General features: G+C 44.9%; 1 protein-coding gene across 3 annotated transcripts in view; it reads left to right on the top strand.

Annotated features, from left to right (window-relative positions):
- Positions 1-1182: 1182 nt before the first annotated feature.
- The window catches only part of TSEN2 (tRNA splicing endonuclease subunit 2), a 19232-nt gene continuing 9699 nt past the window's right edge, over positions 1183-10715 (top strand). Inside the window, exons 1-6 of one of the 3 annotated variants that reach the window (XM_044451375.1) lie at positions 1183-1787; positions 1966-2186; positions 5181-5262; positions 5741-5777; positions 6673-7171; positions 7917-7994. In XM_044451375.1, coding sequence (XP_044307310.1) covers positions 1998-2186; positions 5181-5262; positions 5741-5777; positions 6673-7171; positions 7917-7994 — 885 coding nt within the window. In that variant the 5' untranslated portion in view covers positions 1183-1787; positions 1966-1997. Of the gene's footprint in view, positions 2187-5180; positions 5263-5740; positions 5778-6672; positions 7172-7916; positions 7995-10715 lie in introns of all 3 variants that reach the window. The other 2 variants (XM_044451374.1, XM_044451373.1) reach the window with 2 other exon arrangements.

The following is a 10715-nucleotide window of genomic DNA, read 5'->3' on the forward strand; positions in this document are numbered from 1 at the left end:
ATAGGGCGTGTGAAGAAGTACTTCCACTGACTTATCCTAAACCTTCCACCTATCAGCTTACTGAGATGACCCCAGGGTTCTCCCTCTCTGCTTTCTCCACACCATTATTTTAAACACCTTTATCATGTCTCCTCTTACTCGCCTTTTTTCTAAGCGAAATCCGAGGACTATCAGGTTCTGGGCAGAACTTACACGTGACTTACAATTTTACACGTGTCTTGCTGCTATGTGTTGTCAAGGCGTCTCCGACTTAAGGCAACCCTACGAAATGCCCTCTAAAATGCTCTGTCCTCACCAACTGTGTTCAACTGTTGTTAACTGCACGTGTCTACTCGGAAGGAAGTGCATGGAAGTCAGTGGAATTGTAGGTACGAGTGCGAAAGATTGCAGGATAAGCGTTCAAAACCCGGCTACACGGTCAGCTCTATCAACCTGCCTACGGAAGGAGGTAACCCCTGGTTTAAAATTCCCAGTAAGATTGTATGGGAGGGACTAAGAAATCACAACGCTTGCGTCAAGACTTCGCAGTGTGACAGAGTGGCTGTCTCGTTTTGTTCTCCTTGAGATTACGTAGTCTTTGAAGTCCGGCTGTCGATTGGCTGGCGGATTTTCAGTCCGCACTATGCGGAGAGCTCAAAGGGCAAGCAAAGGGCCACAGTCTTAATGGTTCTTTTTAGTGATATACGGTTCTTCATCGCAGTGGGTAGATACTTCTAGAGGAAATACAGAGTAATAGGGGTAAAACCTGCACAAATATAATATGGGGCAGGTTACCTTTATTGCAGTGCATTGACATAATAATGCTCTCCCCTACTCAAAAAAAAAAAAAAAACCCAAAACAGCAGATAAAGATACTATGATGGAAGGTGTACTTGCTTGATTTCTAAGGGTGCAACAGAAAAAGGCCAATAATGCTAGGAATTTTAACCCCAAGTCTTTAATGAAGAGCTTTAGAAAAATAGAAGCTGAAGCAAGGGCTGCATGAGCGCAGGACTGCAGCCTGAACACTGCCTCTTTCAGCTCAACCTTGGCCGTTACGGCTACGAGTTTCCACTACTCTTGCCCCGCATCAGGGAGCTGCGAGTCAAAACCGGAAGACTTGAGCATTACCTTTAAGAGAACCGCTTTGCCAGCTTCCTTCTTCCGTCGCCGCTGTGGGGACAAAGGAGCCCTTTTTCCGGCTTTGCCATGCGTCAGGGGCGGGAGCGTGCGCTCATTGTCGCTGCTCGGATTAAGCCCTGCGCCGGAGGCTTTGCATGCTTTCTTTGCGGAGGAGAGAAGAGGAGAAGGCAGTCGAGTGCGTGCTTCGATCCTCGGGAGATGATTCCGGGGGCTGGACAGCGGGAGCGTGTTCTTCTCCTTCGGCCAAGGGTTGTGTGAGAGAGCAGAAGCTTGTGCGGAGCATCTCTGCTGCCGCTCACTGCCTTTCTGGACAGACGGCTGTGGAAAGGGAGAAGCCCAAATACTTGGGATGGGAGAAGGGGGATCATTAATTTGCATCAAAGTTCTGGTTCTGTTATTGGGGGTCGCCATTTAAATGGATAGGCAGAGGAGTTTTCAGCACACGCCTTCAAAAGGAAACGGATCGGTTCTGCGCATCTGAACACACAGTGCCATTTTATATTGGGTCATGGTCGTGGGCACTTGAAACCCAGTACTCTTGCAGTTATCTAGGTCGATAGACCGGAAGCAGGAGAAGAGCAGGATTCTTTCATTGCTTTCTTTGTGTGCCCGAGTTACTCAACAGACATGAGTGACTCTACAAATCTTTGAAAATCAGAACACTGGTGCGTACATTCCACAAACCATTTCTATTGGCTTTCTTTTGCTTTTGTTTCACCAAAATCAATAGGCCTAACCAGTTCAAGAAAAAAAGCATGGGCTTGAGTGATTTATGGATCATACCTAAAAAATGGCTGGCTTTAAAATATTTCAAGTTTTGCTCTCTTTGCTGTTTGCCCTTAGATACCATTGCTAAAGCTGAAGGATAATACCAAATGGCAGAAGCAGTTTTCCATCCACCAAGAAGGAAGAGAAGAGTGTATGAATCGTACGATTCTCCTTTCCCTATTTCTTCTTCCAAGGAAGGCATTCATGGAAAAGTTTACAAAATATGTCAGGCTGAAATTATAAATAATAATGTAATTGTGAAGAATCCTGAAGATATCAAAGAGCTATATAGCAAGGTATTTTTGACTGCGTTGTCTAATGCATAAAATCTCACACTTAAAAGATCCACCATGGATGCTGACACAATGTTGCTGCAGATCAGATTATTGTCAACCACTTTAAAAGGATGTGCCTATCGGAAATGGCTTTATAGCAGTCAAAAACAGTAAATGCTCCTATTTTGAATAATTTAGAGGGTTGTGGTAGATCAGGCAGGTTTATACTTCTGTGTACTCAGCTGGGCTTGATGTTTCATGGAGGCTACACAGATCCCTTTCCTTTTCCCAAACGTATTCTGTTAGGAACTGAGATTGGGCTTTACTAGAAGGAACACCCTTGGGTGCTGCAGTGTTATATTCAGAGGAAAGGTACCCCTCAGTCACCAGCTACAGTAGGGCACTGTCTGAGACTGTCACCAGGGTAAACATCGGGAGCTATGGCACCCTCCCTGGCCAGGAAGTCTCCAAGCCCAGAGTGCTGCATGTCCCAGGTATGCCTCAAGCGCTCCCTACCTGGGTTAAACTGGGATGTCGGGCCTTGACCTCACCTTCGGTGCAGCTGCATCTAGGAGCTCCTGCTCTGCCAAACTGCATAGTGGCTGTGCTGCTGGGCTTTGTCATTTTGGTGCTCCACGTTGATGGAGCAGGATAGATGGGCACAGGATGCCACAGGGAGCAGCACCCCACCCAGCTGGGGAAGCAAGTTTTGCTCATTGCCACTCCTCACATCAGTTTTCATCCTGTCCTTTTGTAGGAACCAAGCAGGCTACCTCGAACGCCACCAGCTGTTCATGCAGTGGGAGCAGCAGAGGCCATGGGGAATGAGAGGCAGAAGCAGCACTGCTAAGGAAGTCTTCTCCCAGGCTATCTTGCAGTGATTGGCAGACCCACTGAAGGCTCCAGCAGGGGAGACTCTGTTGGCGGTGCTCTTCTACCTGGTGGATTACCTTGGTGGTCTGATTAGGGATCAGGCCTGCCTTTCTTTGGTCGAACAGATTATGGCCTAGGAAATTCAGGGCACAGTCTTCTATCCGGAGAAGGCTGAGAGGCTTTGCTGTTCACTGTCTCATTCAGGGGTGCATCATAAGATGTATACGGGGGAAAAGAAGAGTCAGGCCAGGTATGGCTTCATACTAGGGCCTAGAGGTGCTAGCTATAGAGCAGCCTCCACTCCTGGTGTCATGGGACTCGTGTGCCTGAGAGCTTCTCCACATGCAGATCAGGTCTGGCTTTGGCTCTATGCCTCATTTTCCAATGGTTGAAGTCTGTAGTGGAAGGAGCATCAGAGATCTTTTCCTAGCTTCTTGCAGAGCCTCTGCAAACAGAATCTATGGAGCCATCTGGAGGGCCTCTGCTAGGTGGTATGGAAGGAAAGAGCCTGATGCAGTGAAGGCAGGGATTAATGCAAGCAAGGCCAAATATCAGATTTTCTCCTGTCTTCTCCAAGGGGCCCAAGGCTCCATTGCCTCCCATTTCTCTCAGGAATGTTCTGGCTGCCTTCTGAAATGCTGTGTGGCAGTGGCTTCACTGCTTCAGCTACTCAAGAAGTTCTGAACACTTCTGGCTTCTCTGCAACTGCGCCTGGAAGGTTTTCCTTTCCTGAAGCCATAAGGCTAGTAGAGTGCTGCAGGGGAATGACCTGCCAGGTCCTGAAATTTCTCTGAGCAGATCTCCAAAGAGCCTAGCAGCACCCTCAAGCTCCAGGTTCCACCCCTGAATAGTATCTTGGGCAGCAACAGGCCTTTGCTAGTCACCCCATGGAAGAGGTTTTTGAGGGTGGGAGGGCAGGACTTTATAATCCTGTGGTTCATAGATTTCAATGTGGAATTTAAATTGGATGTTCAAGGCCATTAGGGGTTTTTTCTTGAGTTCTTGGTCACTTGTTTTCTTAAAATAATTTATTTCACCTTAAGCCACTCCATCCCCAGGAAGAGACTTGGCATAAATTGGATGAATGTAGAGCCCTTTGTTTCTACCTGAATAGAAGTTTTGTTTGTTATCCATCAGAGTACTTCCCTGGACAGGAAGTTATCTTTTTGTGCAATTTCCTTGGCTTAACAATCTCTGGAAGGTCTTCCCCTTCAGAGAATGTGGCTCACTCTTCAGAGTGGGAATCCACTTGATAGAAGACAGGTGCAATGGGCCTCCTTGGCTTCCTTGTATCCCTTTGCTAAGCATCATATCATGGATGTTTTCTCATTGGTAGATGCTGCCCTTGTAGGTGGGTTCTACAGAGGTCGCATGTGCACTGATTGGTGCGCTATTTATCCAGTCCAGAAGGGACTACATTTGGACATCCCAAATGAATGTCCTCTAGAAGATACCAGAGAAAGGGGTGTTGCTGCAAATTTCTGTTTTCTGTGTCTTCTGGGGGGCATTCCAGCCACCTTGGTTAGTGGGTGTACCTCCATTTTCCTTACAGGCTTCTGCATCTGCCCTCAGTGTGAGGGTGGCAGAAAAACACTTTTGGGTTAGTTTATTCCTTTCATTTTTGTGCCATGCATTTTCATGAGTTTTATCATAGGTGCCTTTGCACATGTTTTTAATTGTCATTCTGTTACATTATTCTCCTAGTCCAGAGAATGGGGCTATTGAGCTCCATCTTGTCTGAGAAAGCAGGGTAGCTGCATCCCTGAAGAAGATAATTTGGATTTCTTGCCTGTTGAATGCCCTCCAAAAATATAGACAGCAGGAAGAAGTGATAAGCTTTCTCATCCTTGACAAGAAATGTGGGAGCTATCTAGAGGCCTGTGAGCCTCCATGGCAAGTTGGGAAGCAGAAGAGAAGGCAACGTGTATTGGGAACATGGGAGTAACTTGTACTCAGCATTGGAATACGTCTCTGTTCAAAGAACTTGTATTTATTGGCCATGTTAGAGAAGTATCACTATGTGGCCAAGCAGATAATGTTAAAACTAGCAAAGGTATACCTGCGAAGGCAGTTGTATGTACCTCTGAAAATTTCAGAATTCGGATACCACAAATTGAACTAACACGGTCTTGTCTTTTCTAGGGATTTTTTGGGAAAGGTATTCTTTCAAGAAGTCACCCAGAATACAGTATTTCAGATCCTGTGTTGTTTGCCAAGTGGCAAGGTAAAGCAGTCTGGTAATGAAAAAGAGACATAAAATGTGCACACTGGTCACAGCGGGATGGTCACACGTCTGTGCCCTTGTTTTCTTTCGGTTCTCCTTAAACTTTAAGGGGTGAGGAAATGGCATTTGCAATGTGCGCTATTGCTGCAACCTCTTTGAGCTCTTTCCCAGGAGAGTGGCCAAGCAGATGGGGAGAAAAATATAGATTTCCAGATGTATCCACAAAGCTATTGGAATGCCATAAAAGACTTTTAGGGTGCAATCCTATGCATGCCTTGCTGGAAAATGTCGTACAAGTCTTAGCTGGCATGATCAGCTGGAAGGAGGGTGAGAGTTGTTGGACTTCTTTCCCATTTAAACCTGCATAGGATTGTGCTCTTACAGTGCTACAGTTGTATTAGTTTCATACTATCTCTTTAAATGTTGGGTGCTTAGAGTATTTAGGACTAAAGAAAACCATTTTTTTTTTAAATTGCAGGTGCCAGGTTAAACATGCCTATCATCTCATCGAAAAAGTAAGTGCAGCTCTCACAATCAGTCTGACACTTGAACTGAAACTAGTTTATTAATCAATAATGTAACTACTATGTAATAAGTATTTATAATCTTTAAGAAATAATTACTTCAGTATTTCAAACGGTATCTTGGCCTATTCAGGAAAAACAAAATATTATCTTAGAGCTGGGTTCTATATCTAATTGAGTTCCATAAGTATTAAAATTGCTATTTTAAATACATTAAAATATTTTTATAAAATTTTATTTTATAAAATAACATTATAACATATTTATTAAAATATTAAATTGAATGTTGAAGAAATAATAAATACATGATTAAAACAAAGTCAGCTGCAGTCGCTGTTACAATAATAAAACTTGCTGCTTATAAGCTTCATGTATTCTTCAATATCAAAAGTAATAGTGAAATGTTTCCATAGTTGCATTATATAAATCCATAGCAAGGTAATTCACAATGGGTGCTATCCACTGAGGCAGTTCATAACCCTCCAGACTCAGATGATGGAGAGGAGTGCAGAGATGATGGTCACCCCTTTCAGCTGTCTAAGTCCGGTACTTTGTGGGGGGGCGTAGGCTGAGGTGCTCCCAGGATGCATCATTCTTTGCTGATGCTGATCTCCTGCCCTCCCCTAACCCTTCTCAGAGGTTGCTGTTCTGACCTCGCAGGAGCAGACAGCACAGTTCTCTGCACGCTGGCTGCAGGGCGGGCGGGGGGGGGGGGGCACTGCAAAGTTGGAGCTGTTTTCCCACCTCAGATCTGGGATCCCAGTGATCCTGAGCAAAGACTGGGCATATAGATGCGATGCTGCAGGAGAATGTATATCACTGTGTAAATTGTTGGAGCATGGTCTGTGTGTTGACTCTTTAGTTTCCCAACTTCCTTTTATCCCAGATACCAGTGTCATGTTGAATGGGCTAAAAGCCTTATGCAGGAGCAAGGACTGGATGACTACACAATTAATAAAGTCATTCTAAATTATACTAAGCCGCTTCTTCTGAGAGGAGATACTGAACAAAATAATGAGCCTCAGGGTGAAGACCTTCCAGAAGTGAAGAATGTTGAAGAGGATCCAAAGCTTGCAGTGTCGTCTTCTGAAACAAATGGGGGTCAAGTCACCTGCCTGGATCCACTCGGTTCACCTTCCGATCCACTCAGTTACTGTGACTCTAAAAAATCAGATATAACTGACTCTAAAGCTGCAGCTAAAACCCTCTTGACAGAGCAGCATCCAATCAGCGTGCATCACGGTTTCAAGGAAGACTGTTATGTTACACAAGAATCTCACCTTTTGATTGATAAGGAATATGATCATGAGTATGTATTAATCCAGGAAGAAGAATCAGAATCAGATTTGTGCCTCGAAGAAGCAGCGGCAAGTGAGAAATCACATGTAAGGCTGCAAATTAGCTTGGGTTTTGCGGGGCCGTGATGATGTCATCTTGATTGACTAAACAAATGATTAAGATGGGCATTGTTGCCTTTTAATAGGCATAAACACCAGGAGTCACTCCCTCCTTTCATATTTATTGAGAGTCTCTTAAAACAGGTCAGCTGATATGTATCAGCAAATTATCGTTTGGACTGGGACTCGGGAGGTCTGGGTCCGAGTCTCCAATTGGCCATGAGGCTCACTGGAACAGCTGGGGATTCCCATCCTAACCTCCCTCACAGGGGTGTTGTGGTGAGAATACAGTGGAGGAAAGATCATGGTAAGCTGCCCTGGGGTCCTCGTAAGAGGAGGAAAGGTGGGCTATAAACGTAATATAATGACAGGGACGACAAGGATGACGTGTGAATCCTGGCATTTCATTCCTAAGGTCTCCCTAGATCCTCTGAGCAGCCGGTTGTCTGGCCCTGACTTGCTCGAGGCACCCAGTAGCCTAGACGCAGCTAACCTTTGGAGAGCCAGAACCCGCTGTGGCGTCAGAGGAGCTTAGCCAGTGGTGCCAGGTGGAAGCATCCCGAGCGGAGACAGGGGAGATCTCGGGCGTGAGGTGGCGAGAGGGCCCAAAGGGCCTTTTAGGAGAGAGGGGGAATGAAGTGCATTGTGCTGGCATGTCCTTGGCCAGCACTAAGTAAATAAGACTAATGTTTCGATTGCATCTTTGTAACTTTAGCTTGGTACTTTTTTGTAGCTAATAAAAATGGAAAAGCTAGTATGCAGAAGAAACCCATTTAGGATTTTTGAGTATTTGCAGCTCAGTCTAGAGGAGGTAAGTTTCATGTGCTATGTTTGTCCACCTGCCAGTGTTCACATAAAGCAGTATGAACGTTTCACTTCCAAGTATTTGCACCATCTTAACCAGTACACTCCTTTGTTGTCGTTGTTGTTAGTTGTGAAGTCATGTCTGACCCATCGCGACCCCATGGACAACACTCCTTCAGGCCTTCCTGTCCTCCACCATCTTCCGGAGTCCACTCAAGCTCACACCAACTGCCTCAGTGACTCCATCCAGCCACCTCATCCTCTGCCATCCACTTCTTCTTTTGCCATCTATTGTTCCCAGCATTAGACTCTTCTCTGGTGAGTCCTTCCTTCTCATTAGGTGGCCAAAGTATTTGAGTTTCATCTTCAGCATCTGGCCTTCTAAAGAGCAGTCAGGGTTGATCTCCTCTAGGACTGACCAGTTTGATCACCTTGTGATCCAAGAGGCTCGCAGGAGTCTCCTCCAGCACCACAATTCAAAGGTCTCATTCCTTTTGCGCTCAGCCTTCTTTATGGTCCAGCTTTCACAGCCATACATTGCAACTGGGAAAAACATAGCCTTGACTATATGCACTTTTGTTGGCAAGGTGATGTTTCTGGTTTTTAGTATGCTGTCTAGATTTGCCATAGCTTTCCTCCCCAGGAGCAAACCTCTTTTAATTTCTTGGCTGCAGTCCCCGTCTGTGGTGATCTTGGAGCCCAGGAAAATAAAATCTGTCACTGCCTCCATTTCTTCCCCATCTATTTGCCAGGAAGTGAGAGGACCGGATGCCATGATCTTAGTTTTCTTAATGTTGAGTTTCAAGCCAACTTTTTCGCTCACCTCCTTCACCTGCATCAAGAGGCTCTTTAGTTCTTCCTCACTTTCTGCCATGAGAGTGGTATCATCTGCATATCTGAGGTTGTTGATATTTCTCCCAGCAATCTTAATTCCAACTGGTGATTCATCTAGGCCCGTCTTTCTCATGATGTGCTCTGCATATCAGTTAAATAGACAGGACGACAGTATACAGCCTTGCCGAACTCCTTTCTCAATTTTGAGCCAAGCAGTGGTTCTGTGCCCAGTTCTCACTGTTGCTTCTTGACCCGCATATAGGTTTCTCAAGAGACAAATAAGATGGTCTGGTACTCCCATCTCTTTAAGAGCTTGCCACAATTTGTTGTGATTCACACAATCAAAGGCTTTAGCATGGTCAATGAAGCAGAAGTAGATGTTTTTCTGGAACTCCCTAGCTTTCTCCATGATCCAGCATATGTTGGCAATTTGATCTCTAGTTCCTCTCCCTCTTTGAAATCCTGCCTGTACTTCTGGTAGTTCTTGGTCCACATACTGCTGGAGCCTAGCTTGTAGGATTTTGAGCACAACTTTGCTAGCATGTGAAATGAGTGCAATGGTGCGGTAGTTTGAACATTCTTTGGCATTGCCTTTCTTTGGGCTCGGAATGTAAACTGACCTTTTCCAATCCTGTGGCCACTGTTGAGTTTTCCAATTTTCTGGCATATTGAGTGTAGCACTTTAACTGCATCGTCTTTTAAGATTTTGAATAGCTCAGCTGGAATACTGTCGCCTCCACTAGCTTTGTTGTTGCTCAGACCCTCTAAGGCCCATTTGACTTCACATTCCAGGATGTCTGGCTCGAGGTCATCGTGGTTATCAGGAACGTTAAGCTCTTTCTTGTATAGTTCTTCTGTGTAATCTTGCCACCTCTTCTTAATCTTTTCTGCCTCTGTTAGGTCCCTGCCATTTTGGTCCTTTATTGTGCCCATCTTTGCATGAAACCTTCCCTTCATATCTCCAACTTTCTTGAAGAGATCTCTGCTCCTCCCTAAACTATTGTTTTCTTCTATTTCTTTGCACTGTTCATTTAAGAAGGCCTTCTTATCTGTTCTAGCTATTCTCTGGAATTCTGCATTCAGTTGGGTATATCTTTCCTTTTCTCTCTTGCCTTTCGCTTCCCTTCTTTCCTCAGCTATTTGTAAAGCTTCCTCGGACAGCCATTTTGCTTTCTTGCATTTCTTTTTCTTTGAGATGGTTTTAGTTGCTACCTCTTGTACAGTGTTGCGAACCTCCTTCCATAGTTCTTCAGGTACTCTGTCTATCAGATCTAATTCCTTAAATCTATTTGTCACCTCTACTGAATATTCATCAGGAATATGATTTAGGTCATACCTGAGTGGCCTAGTGCTTTTCCCTACTTTCTTCAACTTAAGCCTAAATTTTGCAACCAGAAGCTCATGATCTGAGCCACAGTCAGCTCCTGGTCTAGTTTTTACAGACTGTATAGAGCTTCTCCATCTTTGGCTGCAGAGCACATAGTCAATCTGATTTCTGTGTTGACCGTCTGGTGATGTCCATGTGTAGAGTTGTCTCTTGGGTTGTTGGAAAAGAGTGCTTGCTATGACCATTGTATTCTCTTGACAAAATTCTACCAGCCTGTGCCCTGCTTCATTTTGAACTCCAAGGCCAAACTTGTCTGTTATTCCAGTTATCTTTTGGCTTCCTACTTTAACATTCCAATCCCCCATGATGATAAGGACATCAATTTTGGGTGTTACTTCTAGAAGGTGTTGTAGGCCTTCATAGAACCACTCAACTTCAGCCTCTTCAGCACCAGTGGTTGGGGCACAGACTTGGACTACTGTGATGTTGAATGGTTTGCCTTGGATTCGAACTGAGATCATTCTGTCATTTTGGAGATTGTATCCCAGTACTGCTTTTCCTACTGTT

This window comes from Varanus komodoensis, unplaced genomic scaffold (assembly GCF_004798865.1).
Source record: "Varanus komodoensis strain SLA01 unplaced genomic scaffold, ASM479886v1 scaffold6_2, whole genome shotgun sequence".
NCBI lineage: Eukaryota > Metazoa > Chordata > Lepidosauria > Squamata > Varanidae > Varanus > Varanus komodoensis.